Consider the following 20,381-nt stretch of genomic DNA (forward strand, 5'->3'; position numbering starts at 1 on the left):
TAGATTATAAATTTAATTTTATTACAAAATATATATGTCATATTATATGAAATCACATCAATTTATAAATTTATTTTTATAAAATCTTATAACAATTCTCATATGCCAATGGACATTATAGTGCCGTGAGATCAAACTAATTAAGAAGTTTCATAGTTATTATCCAGATTCTAGGATCTAAAATCTTATTATAAGATGGACATTCATATTAAATTATATAACATTTATTAATGTACATGTAGATCTCATAAACAGCATTAATTGCTCAATCTGTCATATCAAATTGAATGAGAGAGATGAAAGAGTAGAAGTAAACATACGTGCTGGGTGTAGTCCGACAAGTTCTTTCAAGAAGAATAAATGTTTTTATTTTATTTTTATTTTTTTCACATATTTTTTTATATCTTTAAATATATATTTTTTTAAATTCATAATATCATTCAAAAATACCTTTTTAATTATTGAGTAAAAATAATTGTATCGAGATTCATTATCGGTAAGAATCCACAAGATACAAAGCATTTCCCAAAATATAAAGCCTATAGAAGCCATAGCTAAGGACAAACTGCCTGCAAATTATGTCAGCCTGAGATAATGGACGGCAATGCTTCAAAGGCAATTCGACCAACTTCAATGTCCTATATAAATGGCATTATTCACAAGATTTTTTTGACGTTTGTTTTCATAATTTTTTTTAATTTATTTTATATCATTATAATTTTTTTAAATAAAAAATATTTTAACCATAAATAGATTACACAAAAGTAATCACATAAATTAAAATAGTTTTATGTGGTTCGTCAGATTGTAAAGTAGATCGAATGGATTATATGAAACCACGTCAGTTTGTAAAATTACTTTTGTGTAATTTTTTTGTTACTATAATAGACCTCTTTTTAAATTATTACATAAAATAAAATAAATAATTTAATTTTTTAAAAATTTAAAATAAAAATTATATTAAAAAATATTTTATAATAATATTTTATTTAATTTTTTAATTTTAATTTTAATTCATTTTATCTCATCTATAAAATCAAACGAGACCTATGCAAAATGACACCAAATGACTATAGAATTAGATACCCAATTGACCATTCCAACTCCAAATTATTAATTTATTGTAATTTCAAGACATTACCTTAAAGAATCTCACCAGTCCTATCTATCATTTGAGTACATAATCAATACATAATTATCAGGGCCTCCCTAGTAAAAGGCTTTATCTTTGACAACAAAAGATTCTAGGCAAAAAATAATAATAATAATATTAAAGGAAAAATATTTGCATCTGCCCCACACCGGCACACACTCAACCTATTGAGTGTAAAAAAAAAAAATGATGTGAAGTGTGTGCCGGTGTGGAGCAGATGCATAGCATTTCCCAATATTAAATCACTCTCAAGTCCCAATTCATATATGTTTGTGTCTAAAAAATTTTAGTATCTCATTTTCTAGAACAAAATAAAAATCCAATCAACTCTCAGAAAATAATTAAAAAAAAAAAAAACCTAAAGATTTTTTACGATTTTCCATTCCAAACATTCTTTCTGCAATTAGAAAATAGACAAGCAAAATTCTTAATTATGTAATATTTAATATTCATTGCAAGAAAATTGTTAATTTATGTCCAATTATTTCTTACAAAAAATGACTATTTTTTATTAAAAATAGTATTTTTTGTCGTAAATAGTCATTATCGGCATAAATAATTCATTACAAATACTTATTTTTCTTGTACTAGTGATTATCCGTGGATAATATAGATCTCAATATTAAATAAACATTAAATATTATTAAAAAAATATTTTAGAGAAGTAATTATAGGATCCCCATCCCTTTTCAACTGTACTAAAGAAAATGGGTAAATTTATTGACTTAGCTTTCGAGTGGAAGTTGTAGTTAAAGTAATAAATTTCAAACAACGACTAGAACCCATAAATTATTAATGTAAAGTGGTGAGGATTCTGAGTGCATTTATGATAGGCACCAAAAAATGAGAATAAAATGGCAATGCTGCAAGACTCCCGTGACTGCATTTCAACCCCCCTCTTGATTTGGGTACCTTTGCGAGTATCATCTACTACCCACTGACCAAATTAAAGTACTCCCCAACTGATGTAAATCTCATGCCAAATGTTGGTTGATAAATTTAGCAAGAAAGAATTCTATTCTTCATCAGCTACTGTTCACTTTCACGTCTCATACTGTAGTTTTTTTTTTTTTTTTTTTTTCATAAGGTATGAGAGGGATTTTCATAATATGTAGAGTGTGGGATAGCGAATAGTGACTGATGAGAAGAATTTTTCATTCAACAATATGTATAGATTTGTTTAAAATGAGTGATTTTTCATCATTACAATGAGATCCACATGAGAAAATTTATCTTTTTATTTTAAAATCTCACTTTTTTAGAAGATTTATACGAGACTTATATACTGCCATAAGCATGTATCTAGTATTGTTTTTCGTTTTAAAAAGTTATTCTATATTATTCTTATTATGTCATTATAATAAAATGTCAACGGAATACCGCTATATATATAGCTCTTATAGGTGTAGAATGCATAGAATATTTGTGTTTGCATTGTCCTAATGCTTGTTTGAACCTCTAATTATATCTTCTCAATCGATTAATCTATTGAGTAATTTAGTTTGTTTATGAATATGGGGGAGACATAACATATGAAGAAAGATACAAATGAAAGAGAGAATAAATTTGAATATTCTATATTTTCTAAGAAGAGAAACAAAATGTATCTAATCTTATGATTTTTAATACAAGTCCTAAATAGATAAGTCTCGTGCAAATCTTTGTAAAAAGTGGACCACACATTTAAAAAGTGTAAAAAAAATTATTTTTTATTAGTAGGATTTATTTTTTTTACAAAAAATTTATATGAAATTTGTCTATTTGAAACTTGTATTTAGGATTACTCATTTCGACTGTATTACACCAAAAAGATTAAAAAGAAGAACTAAGGCCTCAATCAATATAGTATTTATATAAATAATGATATACATATAATATTTTTTTTCAACTTTTTATATAAGCATGTTTTAAATTGAGAGTAGTTTGTAAAACCATGGTACTTTTATGGATTATTTTCTATATCAAATATCTTTAATTTAAAATATAGTTAGATGATTGTTTAAAAAATTAGAAAAAAATATTATGTATAATATTATTATTTTTATATATAATTAAAAATGATGTAGTTTAATACGATTTATTAAATTTATTTTAAATTAAAAAAATTATAATTTAATCTATCATATCATTTATATATATGTAATTATTTTATTATTAAAATATTATTATTATTAATTAAAAGAGACAGTCCGGCAGAAATGGTCAGAAACGACCCATACTACTCCCTCTACGTTAAACTATTAAAGACATGAATAAATAAACTACGAAGATTGGAGAGGCAGTTTGACGGCAAGCTCACATCTTACAAGTTGCCATTCTGTTGTCCCATCTTCACTTCCCCCCTCTTCATGGTTTTGAAGAGGTTTTTTTGGCTTCTTTATCACTTTGAAACACGCGTACTGTCACAACCAAAATGCTCCCAATAATGAGGCTAGAATCTCTCAACGATTTCCTTGTCCCGATTCCCGAAGCCCCAATAAACAAAGCGCCAAGATCACCATAGCCTTAGAAATCTCTTTGCTTTGGGATAACAAAGTTGGTTCACTTTCACAAAGTCAATGCACCGACTGTTTTGCTCCTGCTCTGTGGATCTAATTAAAGTCTCTCCCAGCTCACTTGCAGGTGAGCTTTCTTTTGAAAGTGGTTCTGGGTCTTGATCTGCTTTGCTTTGCTTTTGTGACTATGCTTTATGCGTCTCATCTGGGTTCTGTGTTCTGCTCTTGTTATCTTTCTGTTAGTTCGGTTTTGAATAGATGCTAAAGGAGAGATTTTGGTCGTCATTGCTTAGAAAGAACAGGTCGGGAAGCTATGCACGTATTCTTCCGTAACTATTTATGACTTGTTTTCATACATTCCCTCTCTCTCTCTGAATTTTTCTGACTTATATATTTGGTTTTGATGCTAGAGCAGAAGAGTTAAATTGACCAATGCCAGGAAAGAACAACCTATGAACTCAGGTAAGTACGCTTCAAGTTTTAATGGGTTGATGAATCTTGCTTTCAATTTGTTAAGCACATCTTCAATTGCTATAATTTTCTTATTTTTATCTCAATTGTCAGAGAGAGATAACATCCACGCCTTCGATCTTTCAAGTCCTTTTCTTATCACCCCACTCCGAAATCCCCCATCCAGGCTTCTCTCTCTCTCTCTCTCTCTCTCTCTCTCTTTAAGAAACATGGTTGATTAGCTTGTTAAGGATTAATAGGGATGAGAAAATAGTGAACAAGGAGGTGGGATTTCATGCATGGGGCTTGCCCTGTATTTATTGTTTGAAAGTTTCAGAAGGAGAATGATTTATTCGTTCTTTTTAGAAATTGCTTTCATTTATTTTGGCCGAACCTTATTATTTGTTCCTCTGCTTTTTTTCATCAGAACCGAACAAGTATATTTTTGTCTCTTACAGACAACATTGCAACCGGTTGGCTGGAATATTCCGGACCATGTAAGTATTTGAATATTTTATTAGGATAGGTTCTTAAAGTATTGGCTGCATTTGACTCTGTCAATGCAATTCTTTGGCGCAGAATATGCCTCAAGACAGTCTGAGATTAGCCGTGTATAGATCATTTGTCAAATGTCATGATCGAAAAGGATTTGTAGATTGTAAGACAATCAGAAGATCAAGGAAAAGTTCTCAAGAAATGGACCACAAAATCGATAGCCAAAGAACACCAAAGAACTCGAATACATCTATGGCGTATAAGGCAGAGAAAGGAGAGGTGCTCTCTAAAGGGTCGAAAGAAGAAGTTCATGGTCCATCTTCCTTTCAACTCATGGAGGTCTCCAGAGGAGCTCAGAAGCTGAACCAGATGATTGACATGTGGTCTAAAGGAGTGAAATTTAATGGGCAGTCTAAAGTTATTGCAAAAGACTGGTTGAAAAATTCTCTTGATCTGCAGGAGTCTCTAATCATGCTAGGAAAGTTGCAAGAAGCTTCAGATCACACGGTTCAGTTAAAAAAGAAGCAGAAGGAGAAGTCGGAAAGTAGAAGAATAGATGAAGTGGGGAATGGGAGAACATATTCTAGGCAATATGAGGATCACAATACATCCATAGCATACAAGGCAGAGAAAGGGGAGATGCTCTCAAAAGGGTTGACAGAAGAAGTTCATAATCCATCTTCCTTTCAACTGGTGGAGGTCTCCAGAGGAGCTCAAAAGCTGACCCAGATGATTGACTCATGGTCCAAAGGAGTGACATTTGATGGGCAGTCCGAAGATATTGCAAAAGATTTGTTGAATGGAGCTCTTGATCTGCAGAAGTCTCTAATCGCGTTAGGAAAGTTGCAGGAAGCTTCAGATTATATGGCCAAGTTAAAAAAGCAGAATGAGAAGTCAGAAAGGAGAAGAATTGATGAAGTGGGGATTGAGAGAACATATTCTAGTGAACTTGAGTATCACAATTTCTCAATGGAACTTCAAAAGCCACGACTTTCTGTTGATGGCTCTTCCAGGAATCACATTGAGGAGCTTAAGAAAGTGATCGTTGACAGCCTTGCTAGGCAGAATCTGTTGCCAAACCCAACCTCTAAAGAAACAGATTTTCTTCACAAAAGATGTTTCGACTCAGCTTCAGAAACCCCTTCGACAAGCTCGAACAAGTCTTTGATGGTTCATGCAAGTGATATTGATTCTACTGGCTCCTTTCTTTCATCAACAGACCCACAGGGCAAGACAAAAGCCCCTAATTTGATTGCCAAGCTTATGGGTCTACAAGAACTCCCTTCAAAATCAATGCAGGCCACTCTACAGAAACATTCAGAGAGTGAAAGAATTCCAAATCAGCAAAGGCCTATGTTTGACATCGATATGCCAAAGGGAAGGAAGCCCCTATATACGGCACAGAATGTGGATCCAGAGCGGAGGAATCTGAAGAAAATACTTGAAACCATGCAATATAAAGGACTTCTGAAGAGCATTTCTGCCAGGGATCTTAATCCTCATTCCTACCATTCCAATTATTTCAATTCCAAACAAAGGTTGATTGATGAGATACCCCCCATTGTTCTTATTAAGCCTACGCGTGTCCCATGTCAATTGGAGAATTATGACACAGCAGTGCTTCAGGAAGACGAATCTTTGAACACTAAAGAGATTCTCCCAAAACTAAAAGTAAAAGAAGTGCTTCCTTCCAAAACTCACAAAGAAGGGGCTTTGAGTTCCAAGAAAATTCATTCCAAAATGGATGCAGCAGAGATGCCATTCAAAATGCATAGCTTACAAGGAGCTAAGGATCATAAAGTAGTCAGGAAAACAGAAGAGAAAGAAGTCAAGCCTAAAGAAAAGGCTTCAAATAAGCTGAAAGCTTCTGGTCCTGCAGCTCACGAACGGCAGAAAAAAGAGTCAATTGACAAGGCAACTGGTAAGATTCAAAAAGTTGCTGCTGCCAGCAGGGGACTTCTGGGGATGGAAAATGTGAAAGCTAAAATTGTCCCAAGATCTGAAGTTCATGCCAAGGTGACCTCTATAAAGCTCAAAAAGCCTGAAAATGGATCGAACCTCATAAACAACCAGGCTCCCAGGCAACCAAGTACTACCAAAAAGACCATCTCAAGACACGCAACAAAAACTCTCATTTCTAATTCCTCTGATCAGAAAAAGAATCAGAAGAAGAAGACGAAGCCTGTCAGGGAGCCTATAGAAGCTAAATCAATTGTAAGTCTTTCTTATAACAAGTCTCTATGACTCAGCCCTAATGAATTTGATGAAACTTTTGTTTTTGTTGTAAAACCCACTGAAGCTGATTCAGAAGTACGAGAACTACAACCTAGTATTTAGCTTTTCGCAAGTTATTGGAACTTTGAATGAAGGAGAATTTTTGGGCTGTGAAAATTAATGCATTCTTCTTTGCAGATCGAAAATTCCGGATCCAAAGAAGATGGCAAGATGATCAATCTTAATAGTGAACACTGCTCTCCTCTGATGAGAACTAACACTGCTCTTGTGGATAAACTCCCCATGGAGGAGGAAAAGGAAGTCACTGAATCCCACTTTGAAGGTAACATACTATTGTATGATTATGCTGTGTCAAAGTCTGATACTGAACTACGGTGAATTGGTGATACTGGTGAAGTAAGTGGTGTGATTGCATATGAAGGCTGAGTTTTCAGTATGTTTAGGCATCTGAACACACATGCATATAATATGGCATTTGCATGTTTAAGGCATCTCACATGTCTCGATCATAGACATGGATACATACACTCACGATATCTGAGTTTTCAGTATTTATGAAAGTAGAACAGTCGAGATTTAAGAGAGCCTAACATAGCTTTGTCCAAGCTAGTATCAATTCGCCTTGCAGACATCTTGACAAGTGTCTTTATGAAACACATTAGAAACTGCAGAAAAGATTGAGTTTTACTGATCCGATATGCGAAATTGGTAATATATTTATTTCCATGGCTCAAGTATCTGCATGTTCTACCTCCAGAAATCAGGAAAAGAACTACAATACTGATTCAATTACGAACATTTCCCTTGAAAAATTAAATTTATGTGTTTTCATGTGCCCAATTTAGTGTTATGTAACTTCATTTTCTTTTTTTTATTGTAGAGCATTGCAGTATTAGCCAGAGTCCTCTTTCTGAAGTCACACCATCAAGCCCCGAACAAGAAAGGGATGATAAAACTACTGCAGTGGAAGTTTACAATCACGTCTTTCATAGTAGAACAGATATCAAAAGCTCTAAAACTGGAAGTAATCTTAGAACATTGCTCTTGAGCAGTCCATCATTCCTCAGTCGTGTGGAGGAGCTTTTTGATCTCAATGAGAGTAGTTCTGCAATTTTACAAACACCTGACATCGATGATTCGATAGTAGCCAATCATAGACTCTCTTTAGAATGTGCAAATGAACTCATTGAACGCAAAGGCCTTCGAGTGACACAGGCAGTCCATCATTCGTTACTGATGCGTGTGGGCCAATTCAGAGCATGCATATCAATAGACAAGCTAGTGGAGGAAGTTTGTAATGGTGTTGAAAATCTGAGAAGTTACAGCAAGCTTACTGGTGGCAGTCTTCCCGTAGACAGTCTTTTTGCAATGTTGGGGAGAGATATAAACTGCAATGGAGTGGAAAATGGAATTTGGGAGTTGGGTTGGATGCATGAAGTCTCTTTGGATTATGCAGAGCAAGTGGTAAATGAGATAGAGACGCTAGTTTTCAATGGATTGATTGAGGAGGTCCTTACATAGATTGTAAATCTGCATATTATAGATATTTGTTTGGATACATAGGTTTGAGAGGCCAATAGCACCAAAGCTTTTTGTATATACAATGATGCAATGCTGAATACAAGACAGGAGAGCTGAAACTGTTAACCCTAGTGCCACAAGGCTATGATCATTTCCGAATGTCTTGTTTGTAAGCAATCAAATGATTATCTTCTAACAAATGAACCGTAACTTTGAATACTGGCAGTTGGGTGGATATATGGTCTTTGGATTGTGCAGATCATTTTAATTCATTCTGTTCTCAGTAAGTACAAATGTATTAAGGATTCCAGAAGAAGAGATTTTGTATGGAATCATTATCATTGTTTTTATGATTTACGTGGAAAACGGTCATACAAATGAAGCAGGACGCTGGACGTGTACTTCTGTAAACAAAAATAATTTCGGCCTCGTTTTCATAATTCCTCTACAATTTTTCTAAATTTTTACGTAAATAAAATAAATAATTTAATTTTTTCAAATCTCAAAATAAAAATAATATTAAAAAAATATTTTAACAGTAATTTATTTAATTTTTTAATTTTAATTTCAACTCATCACATTTTATCTCATCTCATGTGTGAAAACAAATGAGACATCCTCCTTAATAACTTTGATGGCCATCAAGAAAAAGGACCTAAATCTTTATATATTATATAGGCCAGAAGTCTTCGTCAATCAGCTATTAGAGCACTGGTATTGGACTAGTCAAAAGTCAATGAAATCTAAAATATAGCCAAATTTTTGTATAAATGACTTGCATTGAACTAACTAAAAATCTCTAACTTAGACTTTGAGCCAATGTTTTGAATACCGTACCGGACGCTGTATCGATCAAGGTACTGGAACGAAATATTTTGGTACAGGTACCATTTCGGGATAGCGTTTCGGGATAACATTTCAGAATATTCGATATATAAATAAATTATATATAAATACATATATATATAAATTATAAATAGTCTAGTCTGAATTGAGGATTAAAAAATAAACTTGTAATTTGAAAAAATGAAAAAAAAAAAAAATACTAACCGAAATTGAGGCCGGTACGACCAGTATTTTGGCCGGTACGAAATGGATATAGTCCCTGTACCGGCCGGACGGCCGATACGTAAAATTTTAACCGCACCGACTGGTACGGAACGAAATTCAAAACTATGTTTTGAGCTACAATAATTCTAAAAGAATTTTTAAAGTTGGAGAGTCACCATTTACTCATCAAACTCATATTTAATTCACAAGTAATCAACAACCTTTATTAATTCTTTTTAAAACTTTATTAGTAAACAAAGCTATATTATATCCAGATTTTTCAAGAAATATTTTTTGTAAACAAGGCTATATTATGTTGGATAATTAAGTTGATATAAATAATAATTGAAAAATAATAATTTTAAGTAAAAATTAAATTATTAATAAATATATTAAAGTGTATTTATAATAAAATATATAAAAAAATTATTTAAAAAATTATTATTAAAAAATATAATATTATATTATTATTTTAATTTTAAAATAGATAGTCTAATATAAATTAATATCTTAAAATCTCAACTTTTAACTAAATTTTAAACCTCAATCACTGTACCATTGCCAATCCTATTAAACCTCCATCTGTCATGCCAAAGATTTACGATTTGAAAGGACACAGAAGTTAAAGACAAACTAGTTATGTCTTGTTGCATAGCTTGGCTCAATGCTATTGACTTGTTGGTATTTGCTGTAGACAAGGAAGCTGCCCCCATTGAAAGTGACAAGCACAGAAGAAAACAACAATACATTCCTCCAGCACATGGCCACGATCATCATCATCATGGATTTGAACTTTGACTAAAAAAAAGTAATATACTAATATATATATATATATATATGCCAGATTAAAAAGTCGGAATTTGAAATAAATACACATGACAATTAAACATACATATATATATATATATATATACATACATATATTATTATGTATGTATGTATAAATTTTAGGAAGAGGCTCCCTTGAAGAGAAGGAAATTGAGGGTCTCCAGAGCAAAATACATGAAAGTCCCGGGTGTATGAGTGAAGAAACAGCCAAAATTTGAACCCACGACACATTGCCATCCACTCCCATACATCTTATCAAACTCCTGAAAACACAAGAACCCATGAAATGAAGAACATTCAATAATCAATATCAAAACACAAAATGTATACAAAAAAATTTGAAAATTTTTTAGCTTTAGGTGCAAGAAGTTCTTATACCCTCTTGATGGGCAGTGAACAAGAAGTTCTTTAATCCAAAAAAAAAAAAGAGAGAATCATTCTTATACCCTCTTGACATGAGCAGCAATTGAGATGCAATCAATCACATCGTGGAGATCTAGGGCCTGAGAAGCACAAGCCATGGCTTGAATCTGCATCTTCTCTGGCATGTCTGTTTCCTTAATCCGAGCTTTTCCTTCCAACATCTTTCGGCTCTCCTTTTGGAATCCCAGAAATGATTCTCTCAAATACAATATGATATATATCTGTGAGGAAGAATCTATGGCTGTGAATCTGGAGCACAGCCAACAAGAAGCTTTCCTATCTCCTCCAATATCCATGGTCGGACTGATTTATAAGCGTATGAGAACATTGAGGCTGGCACGACGGCCAACCTTTTTGTTCACTTTTTTGTCTGCATCCGCCACTTTTCCCACCTCTTTTTCATTCCATCACACATCACTTCTGAACTGCAAAGAAATTTCTTATGATTATTACGCATTCCATTTTTTTTTATTATTTTGAATATTGCTCATTATCTACCACATCACACATCATATTTATTTTTTATTTTTTAAATTTTATTTATCTTAAACTAATTAAATTCTTCTAATCATCATCCATACATCACATATTTGATAAAAATAAAAAATAAATAAAAATTATATATAATATATGATGTATAGAGATAAATAAAATTTTTCTTTTCTCGAATATATACATATATATATATATATATTCTAATGCGATTAATGAAGCTCTGTTAATCATATTAAAAACGCATATCCTTTCACGTACTTCTTCTAAGTGTGTTAAAAATTTATATACTTCATCAAGCTCTATTAATCATGTTTTTCTTAATGGCCATTATTATTATTATTCTTATTTTTTAAAAAAAGGAAACTTTGAAGTGCATGATGCTGACTTGGTAGACTATTTCTTTCCATACGGATGCTCATCGGTGTGAATGTGAATGTGAGTGCAAATGCAAAATTCAAAATGGAAAATCTAAAGACAAATCCAATATAGATTTGAGCCGTAGGATTGTTTGTTGTATGGTAGACGACAGGGATAATCATCTGGTATTTTTGGCGGTCTGTTCTCTGCCACAACGTAGGCTATACGTGCAAATTATCTCCAATCATTTAATGTCACATCATATGATGATAAGAAAATGATGAGAATTGAAATGAACCTTTTGTTATCTACAAAATCGAATTGATGTCCGAGGAGATTTAAACAAATACCCTCCTATTGAAATCTGACACTTCAACAACCACCGATTGAAAATCTAATTACAATTTTAGCCTTATCAAAAGAGTGGTACTGTGATTACTCCAACTGAATATGAAGCAAGTTACTAAACAAACAACTCCACTACATCTAACATCTTTCACTCCTAGCTTCTATTAGGCCTGCTTCTATCAACTGGCATAACCCGTGAATCCAGAGTCGACAGGATCTGAGGCATTGACATGCCCCCAGACACAACGATTTCTGCAATTGAAGAGCAAATTATCACGTCAACCTAAACCAGATGGTGAGTGCAAATAAATAACTTTTTCTTTGTTTATTTTCTAAAACAAAAAACTTATTATAGGACACCCCCCAAACTATTACTAATGGAAAGCCCCTCAACCAACAAAATTGCAGTCTTTTTTGTACTATGCTGTGATGAACAACATGGGCTTTCGGGTGCCATTGAGAGAGAATTCTAGATTTGGTCTGGTTACAACACAGACCAGAAGGTGGTGATATCAGGCTGACAACAATTCACTTTTTTCCTGCCTCTGCATTTAAACCATAAAATAACAGCTAAAGGAAATAAACTACTCACCAATTCCTTCACGCACGGATAAACTTGGTCTGATAATATCCTTGGCATTGACCAGAAACATATCACCAATGTAAAGATGGTTTGTTGGAACATAGACACAGCATAGCTCCTCCTCTCCAGAATAGTTCTGCATTAATTTTTTTTATTTAAAAATCAGTACAAATGCTATATATTTCTGATAAGCATAGATCAGATTATGCTATAATTCCATATTCAATAGTTTCACTGCTTTCAACTCGTAGAAGACATGCCCAATTTACATAAGCAACCAAGGACCGGTGACGATTTTTAGCAACAAGTAAGTTTTCCATTGTGACCTATCCAAGGTCAACAATTGAAATAAGCACTACAAAATACACTTCATGAGAAAACCAATGGTTCAAAGATAGAGGAGTTAATAATTGTAAATCCTAGGGGTTGGCCCAAGTGGTAAGGGCCATGGCTTGGACCCTTGGTGGTATGCTCCTTCAAATCTAAGGTTCAAACCCTTGGTGTAAACAATTTCTAGGGCCACATCCAATTGACGAAAAGCCAATAATTTACCCAATCCATGTGATGGGAATGTGTTACACAGGTCCGAGGTTTAGCTGGGTAAAAAGACACTGTTTGCATGGTCTATAGAATTCCTCGCCATAAAAAAATAGTGTAATGCTACATCCACAGAAGAATTATACAAAAACAATCCCACAAACTGACATTGCTTCATCTGATCTGTTATATCTACTTTACAATAAAAGTAACTCTATAATCTGACGAACCAAATTAAGCCACGTCAGTTTGTGGGATTACTTTTGTATAATCCATTTGTGGCTAGAGTATTTGCCAAAAAACTAATTGCAAAAAATTTAGTACTAAAGCCAATTACTGATTTAGTTTGTGAACTTTCTATATCTGTGAGTTGTTTTTCTTAAAACAGAGAAGGCGAAACATTTATGGAAACATCCAATGAACAAAGTTTTGTCAAAAGACTATTGGGTCACCTCCATCATGGGATAATAGAACATCAAAAAGAGAACAAAATACAGGCGACTCCCAACCCCAGTCCAGGAGATGTTGTGTACACACACTCATGTGTCTTCATATAGACGAAACAAGGGTCAACCTCATTCTGCAATGGGAAATCATGCTAAAACAAAGGTGGAGAGTCATAGACTCAAGCCAGGAAATTTGAGGTCTCATTTGGATAGTGAGATGAGATGAGATAAAATGATTTGTGAATAGTAGTGAAATGGTTTGAGTTAAAATGTTTAATGGAGTTTTGAGAAAGGAGGGATAAAAAATTGAATAAAAATATTATAAAGTTAAAATATTATTATAATATAATTTTTTTAATATTATTTTTGTTGTGGGATTTGAAAAAGTTGAATTTTTTTTTTTTTGTATTTTGTTTGGAAGTTTGGGAAAGTAGTAATGATTAAGTAATGATTAGATGAAAAAGTTGAAGATTTGAAATTGAAAAGTGTTGGTGTTTGTGGTATTTGGATATTGAGATGAGATGGGATGAGTTGGGAGGACTTTGCTGTCCAAGTGCTATCCAAACCAGTGAGATACAAGCAGCATGCAATTGTGCTTTACTAGAGTAGAGCATCACAAGCAACAACAATATTATACATATTGTATAGCTTTTGCAACATCTGAAGTATGCAAGCAAGAAATATACCATGCGAACACAAATATGAAGACAAATCGTGAAGAACAAGAGTGAAAAACACCTCCACCTATATAAAAAAAAAAAAAAAAAACAACCCAAGCTGATTTGGCCAATTGAGTTTGCTTCTTTGGGTTGACCAGAACAGAGTCAAACCCTATGCACAACCCCCAAAGTTAATATAAAAGATAGCACGTATGGCCACTCACATTTATGATGAGCATAGTAAATTTGAGGTAATAATAGTTCCACACGCTAATGATAAAGTTTAATGGAGGCAGTTCGATGACGATCATTTCAGAAATAAATTTTTTTCAGACCTGGAGGGTGACAGATGAAGTAATGAACCCAAATGCATATTCACCAATACGGGGATGCCTTATTATGGCTACTTCCTTAAAGGCCTGTGTGTTTTGATCTGCAACCAAACAGATTAGGATATAAATTGTCCCACTAAATCTGATTTACTCAAAATACAAACAATAAAATGAGCACAAACCACACCTGGTGATATGGCAGCACTAATTTGCTTCGAGGCATTGTAGATATGGCGAACAAATGGCATCCTTTTGATAAACCATTCACCAAGTGCAAGGACAGATGTACCCAACCATGATGACATGAACACCCCAACCAAAAAGATGAATGTTATAGAAGTTACAAACCCAAGACCTGCACAATTTTTTATATATAAGTAATTCACGAGAAGTACAAGACAGGTGAAAACTTCAATAGGATAATGAGGTTCAGATCATTATGGAAAAGGCAAGATGAACCTATTTTTTACAACATAGAACATCACCAAGGCAGGGTCTGAAACCACCAAGGGGAGTAAACCCTAGTTATACAAGTCTATGATCCCACCCGCCACAAGAAATTTAGTATAAACTATAGAAGCATGTTTTCAGATACATGAGAAAGGTGCTCAATGCATGAAGCAAGAAAGCCACCTCACAACAAATGAGAGCAACTTTAGAAACCCCACAAAGTTAAATGTTCCTCTTAGTAAGCTAGGGGGCAGCCACCTCTGTGACGCCTTCAATCTCCACTTAAGATGGAACAGAGACTTAGAGCGTTGGGACATGCAACATATGGTTATATACTCTCATTCATGACAGTTAATATGCAATGCATCCTAGTATGCAACTAACAATATGCAATAATCACACGGAAAAAGGATCACTCTAATCCAGCCATCTTCACCATTCCCCCAGAATGGTAGTAGTTGTGTCAGGACCAACCTTTGACGAATAGGATGGTGATGAACTCCACCCCATGGCTTTAGATGATTGAGAACGAGCATGACACCAACCGAAATATGGAATTAATAGTAATGTTCCTAGAGATGGTCCTATTCACCATGGAGCGTATTAAAGAGATGTTTTGAGTCACCTTTTTATGAACCTTGTCTATAATAAGGAGACAAATTGCAGCAGTATGGAAAATGGTCCCCACATGACTTATTTGGTGCATATGGAATGAAACAAATGATAGAATCTTCACGGATCGCAAACAAGCGGAGGAGCTCAAGAATTTCTGTATTCACATTCTTCTCTTATGGACTGTATCTATAAACTTTAATGGTCTTAGTCTAAATGATTTTCTAGAATCTTTTTCTTCTACTAACCAGGTGTCTCTCATGCATACTATGTGCAAATTAATAAATCTTCATACTTATCAGAAGAAGAAAAAAGGCTCCCAATCCCTTAATCTGCATATGACACAGGAAATTATAACTAGAGGCTAGAGCAATAGAATTTACATCTAGGTATAGAACCAGTATCTTTGTTTCCTCACCAAACAGAACAATTAGCAAAAAAGATCTCCAGGGAAAAAGAATTGTTGGAATGAATGTTGATAGAGTGGCATTAAATTCAAATCATGAATTTTGAACTTTCAGAAAACAAGACCAAAGGTTATGTCTATATTAACATTTATAAAATTATACATAAAATAGAGCTACAACATGTGTTTAATCAACAGAAGCACGTAACAGCAATTGACAATCAAAGTAACAAGAATCTCCCACTATCGTAAAAGGGAAATGATTTCCTCAGAGTAGTCTTCATTCTGCAGAAGCAAAGCAAGGCAAAACAAGCCATGCACCTAAAAATGCTCCCTCAGAACTACTTATAAAAAAAAATGCTCCCTCAGAACTCAGAAGATCATTTCTCAGAAATCATTGATTAATACATCTCAGACATATTACCAAGCTATGAATGGAGGAAAAGATACCGATTTCACAGTAACAATATACTTACCAAAGATATCAATTCCAAGATGAGCATAGATAGGAGAGAAAAAGCCATCAACAAAGTGAATAAACCACCATGTTATGTAGAAAGTAATTGCTATTGGAAGTAGGATGACACTGCAAAACAGCTAAAAGTAAGCAACTACTATAATAGAAAAAAGTACAATAAGCCCACATCTTAAAAGTAGAAAACATCCATAAAAGTATAGCTTTTATAATAGTTGGATGCCATATGACTAAACATAAATGATAAAAACAAGAACAACATACCCATAGTTTTCCAAAGTACAATTCTATGCAATGAAATCAAGTATCAGAGACTAAAACTTCCAAAATTGTAAGTTTATCTAGTGGGATGGCAGTCTTATTTACTAGAGGAACAACTCCTTCAATACACTAGGTTATATTCAAATTACTTAATCTTCAAATATACGAAAGTCTAGACTTGTGAGTTTAAGATAAGCTCCAACACCCAAGAAGTCCTCCAAGTGACATGACCAGGAAATGCCACATTTCGATATCTATCTACCAGAACATTTTTATTTCTGTTTCCAGATTAACCTCTCTTATAAAAGTCCCAGGGGAATTAACATGTTTTCAGCATTTTCAACCCCTAGCAGTTGGCTCAAGTGGTAAAGGCCTTGGTTTTGGTGATATGCTCCCTCCAAGGTCTAAGGTTCGAATCCCACTAGGAGCAAACAATCTCTAGGGGCCATCAGACTGGAGGATTTTCCCCTTGAATTAGCCGAGATGCACTTGCGGGAAACTTCTTGCCGAGAGCCTGTGCACCCCCAGGATTAGTCGGGACACTGTTCTCAGACACTTGGTGCCAATAAAAAAAAAAAAAAATCATTCAAAAAGCTAATAGTGGCTGCTGCTGCTTCCAGCACAGAAGTTTATTAGCATCATCACTCTTTTAAAAGTCCTGCTTCTCATATATAAAACACTCAGATCATGAACCGTTACTAAGAATCTATACAAGCACCCAAAATACTCATAAAATGCCAAACCAAGGTAAAGATCCACTTATATGAAAACAATAAAACTTCTGAAGTACCAAAGGGTAGGTACCATATGTATCTTTAAAAAGTAAATAAATGGTAAGTTGTCGTTTCTACGGTTTTAAAAGAGTTTTGAAGAGAAAATCATCTTTGTACTACAACTCATATGGTCCATCCATTGTGTAAACAAGGTAAGGTTAATTTTTGCAACAATGTGCAGGAGTTATGTTTTGAGACCCTCTCTTCAAGAAATATATCCAAGTAGTTGTTCAGAATTAGATTTATTATTTACATATCACCATGGTTTCTGCTAACCTAGAGACTCCTAGACAACCCCTTTGAGGAAAAACTAATAAGGTTAGACATGAAATTCTATGGTCCGAAGTCGAGATTAGAAGTGCAAAGGGAACAAGTACAAAAAGAATGCCACCCCTTCACAGTAGAAAACCAAAACATGACGCAAATTATCCAAACCATGTCACATGTGAGTAAAGAAAATGTAGCAACTAGAGTTCCCCTTAGTGAGGATTAGGTTCCTTTCAATCTCCTTGAGCTCATATATTAAGCAATCATTCTATGCAAAGAATATTAAGTTCCCGAGGAAACTACCAACCCATTTAAAACTAATTCCTAGAATACAATTTCTTTTGGGACAACCCACAGTTCCTATAATTGATAATTTCACTGCTGATAGTTTCACTGCTGGTATAGTTAAAATTTGAATACATGCCAACGCAATATGAATTTATCCCAAACAGATTCCTTCATCCGCAAAAAAAAAAAAAAAAATGATATGCTGAACCAACAGAAAGAAGAAAATTTTCCACAGATTTGATGTGTTTAGTTGTGTGTTCATCTATGTTCCTCTGCATAACTGAACAAATATAATGAGTGTTTAGGAGATGTCTTGATGAGAAATGATGAGGAGAAGGCAAGAATTGCGCACCATCCAGTCATGAACTTTTTCGAAGCCCAGCTCCTAATAACTTTGGAAAAAGTCTACACAGTGAATACAGTGTACAGAAACTGTCAGTAGTGTATATGAACATGAAAATGAAAATGGAGCCATTCAGAGCACTAAGACCAACACACACATGTATTTAGGGTCACAACTACAAGAAGGAATGTCAATTTGTGTAACCCACAACGGGTAGACAAGACAGTTGAAATTAGTGAAATAATATTCACAGTACTATGTTGAATTAGTAACGAACACACTAGAAGCCTAAGAACATAATTGTCTTGGTAAAAGCTATTTCAATCTAACACTCTATATTCAAGTATGAGCACATGTTGCTGATGCATTTTGAAAAACAACGAATACTGCCAGCAATTGTCTGTAAGGTTTCCTGAAAATCCCCTTATTCAATTCCGTAACTTGTAGGGGGTATGCATGGTTCAAGTGCCAAGAACAATAGAGTTTTTAAATAGAGAACTACAGATACAGCCTTGGATTGCACAAGCCAAGCCCAAGCCTGGTGCAGGTCCTTTTGAAAAAAAGTGGGACCCACCAAAAATAGTTAATTTTTTCATATGGATCTCCCTTTTATAAAAGGGTCTATGCAGGTTTTGCACACCATACGTCTGTACAGATCATTCTCCTTTTAAATGTCTATTGAATTCCTGCAAAAACCTATTCAAATCTTTCAGATTCTAAACAAGCTCGTTCTACTCAGATTTTTTTTTTCGATCGATAAAAAAACTACTCAGATATAAAACCTAATTCCGAACAAACCTCGGATATGAGTTGTTTAAACACCAGTCTTTCGGTCATATCAGAATTAGCTGACAATTTGAGCAACCGAGTTCAAGTTTAACTTGTTTTATTTATGAATGCAACATCTAAAGCATTAACATTAGTACCAAAATCAGCATAAAACGAAAGCATTATAAGAACAGGTAAACGGGGGCAAAAAAGTAAGTTACAAAACCTCCACATAGCAAAAGATAAAAACAGTTGAAGCACAATCCAAACGAGAATTTCAATTTTCCATCACTTTTGCAAGGAGCAAACAAAGATTGAAAATCCCTACAGGATGAGATGAGAGAGGGGGAGATCACCTCCCGGCCAGCGTGGTGCGAAGACGAGAACGAAGAAGAGGGCTTGGAAGCAGAGGAGGAGGAGACGTCGCCGTCACCGGAGCTTGCCACAGGGATGAGAAGCTCTCGATCTCTCTCTCTGCTGGCCATGACGATCGCCGATTTCTCGTCCCCCATAACAAGAAAAGCGACGCCGTTTAAGGAATTCAAAAACAAAAGTTAATAACGGCCTACGACGCCACCCCCCCAACAGTACAGTACCGGTCAGCGAGAGAGAGGAAGAAGAGGAGGTTGCTGAAGAAAGATCAATGGAGTGTGAAACAAATCTCTCGTCCTATCCTGCAGACCTTTTTCAAATTTGGTAACTTCAGCTGAGGTTGGTTTGAGATTCGTAGGGATTAAAATTTAATAATAAAGAGAGTATTACCGTACTTATAAATCGTCACCGTAAATGCACTCGGAATGCGACTTCTTCCTTATTTTATCATTCTTCCTCATTTTAATTTATTTTCTATTTTATTTATAGATTTGTGAAGATAATTAAAATGTTTCAACGATATGTGGTTACAAATGATATTAAAAGATGAAACATTTTATTTACAAATTACTGAAAAATACACTTTATAATATCTTGATTTTATTTATTAAAAAAATTTAAAACTGAATTCTCTTATAAATTAAATTGTATCATCTCAACAATATAGAATATATTTATTGCAAGTAAAATTTCTATCCTATCTTTCATTCTTATTTTGTTATTTTCAATTACAAAAATTAATGTTACTTATTTTAAATAGTATTTTACTACTATTTTCATTTAATTAATTGATATAAGAAAATGCATCATAAAAATATATACAATTAAATATCGTATAATTTAGGACAAATAATAATATTATTAAATAAATCAGTTTGGTAAGACGAGATGCCATGGTATGACGTATTTAAGAAAGAAAATGTGTCTTAGTGGCGGATTACGCGATGATCATATAAATA

General features: G+C 34.0%; 3 protein-coding genes across 10 annotated transcripts; 1 reads left to right on the plus strand and 2 right to left on the minus strand.

The window, feature by feature from the left end:
* Positions 1-3,510: 3,510 nt before the first annotated feature.
* Positions 3,511-8,574, plus strand: LOC108979359. Of its 8 annotated transcripts, none has more exons than XM_035685542.1 (7): positions 3,511-3,775; positions 3,892-3,950; positions 4,059-4,110; positions 4,213-4,595; positions 4,678-6,807; positions 7,006-7,150; positions 7,709-8,574. In XM_035685542.1, exons 4-7 carry the CDS (start codon positions 4,398-4,400, stop codon positions 8,347-8,349), a joined length of 3,114 nt encoding a protein of 1,037 aa, XP_035541435.1. In that variant the 5' UTR covers positions 3,511-3,775; positions 3,892-3,950; positions 4,059-4,110; positions 4,213-4,397; the 3' UTR covers positions 8,350-8,574. The 8 variants fall into 8 exon arrangements, with proteins under 8 accessions (XP_035541435.1, XP_035541489.1, XP_035541417.1 ...); XM_035685596.1 differs by having other exon boundaries at positions 4,526-4,595; XM_035685524.1 differs by having other exon boundaries at positions 4,064-4,110.
* A 1,737-nt stretch (positions 8,575-10,311) lies between these two features.
* LOC108979360 (dynein light chain LC6, flagellar outer arm-like) lies at positions 10,312-11,033 on the minus strand. Its single transcript, XM_018950028.2, has 2 exons — positions 10,674-11,033; positions 10,312-10,490 (listed from the first exon to the last, which is right to left on the minus strand). The coding sequence occupies exons 1-2, from the start codon at positions 10,944-10,946 to the stop codon at positions 10,347-10,349; spliced, it is 417 nt and encodes a 138-aa protein (XP_018805573.1). The 5' UTR covers positions 10,947-11,033; the 3' UTR covers positions 10,312-10,346.
* A 733-nt stretch (positions 11,034-11,766) lies between these two features.
* LOC108979380 (protein CONTINUOUS VASCULAR RING 1-like) lies at positions 11,767-19,788 on the minus strand. Its single transcript, XM_018950054.2, has 7 exons — positions 19,407-19,788; positions 18,292-18,344; positions 16,352-16,461; positions 14,595-14,762; positions 14,411-14,508; positions 12,443-12,569; positions 11,767-12,102 (listed from the first exon to the last, which is right to left on the minus strand). Exons 1-7 carry the CDS (start codon positions 19,560-19,562, stop codon positions 12,005-12,007), a joined length of 810 nt encoding a protein of 269 aa, XP_018805599.1. The 5' UTR covers positions 19,563-19,788; the 3' UTR covers positions 11,767-12,004.
* Positions 19,789-20,381: the final 593 nt, after the last annotated feature.

Source organism: Juglans regia, chromosome 1, assembly GCF_001411555.2.
Source record: "Juglans regia cultivar Chandler chromosome 1, Walnut 2.0, whole genome shotgun sequence".
In the NCBI taxonomy this organism is placed as follows: domain Eukaryota; kingdom Viridiplantae; phylum Streptophyta; class Magnoliopsida; order Fagales; family Juglandaceae; genus Juglans; species Juglans regia.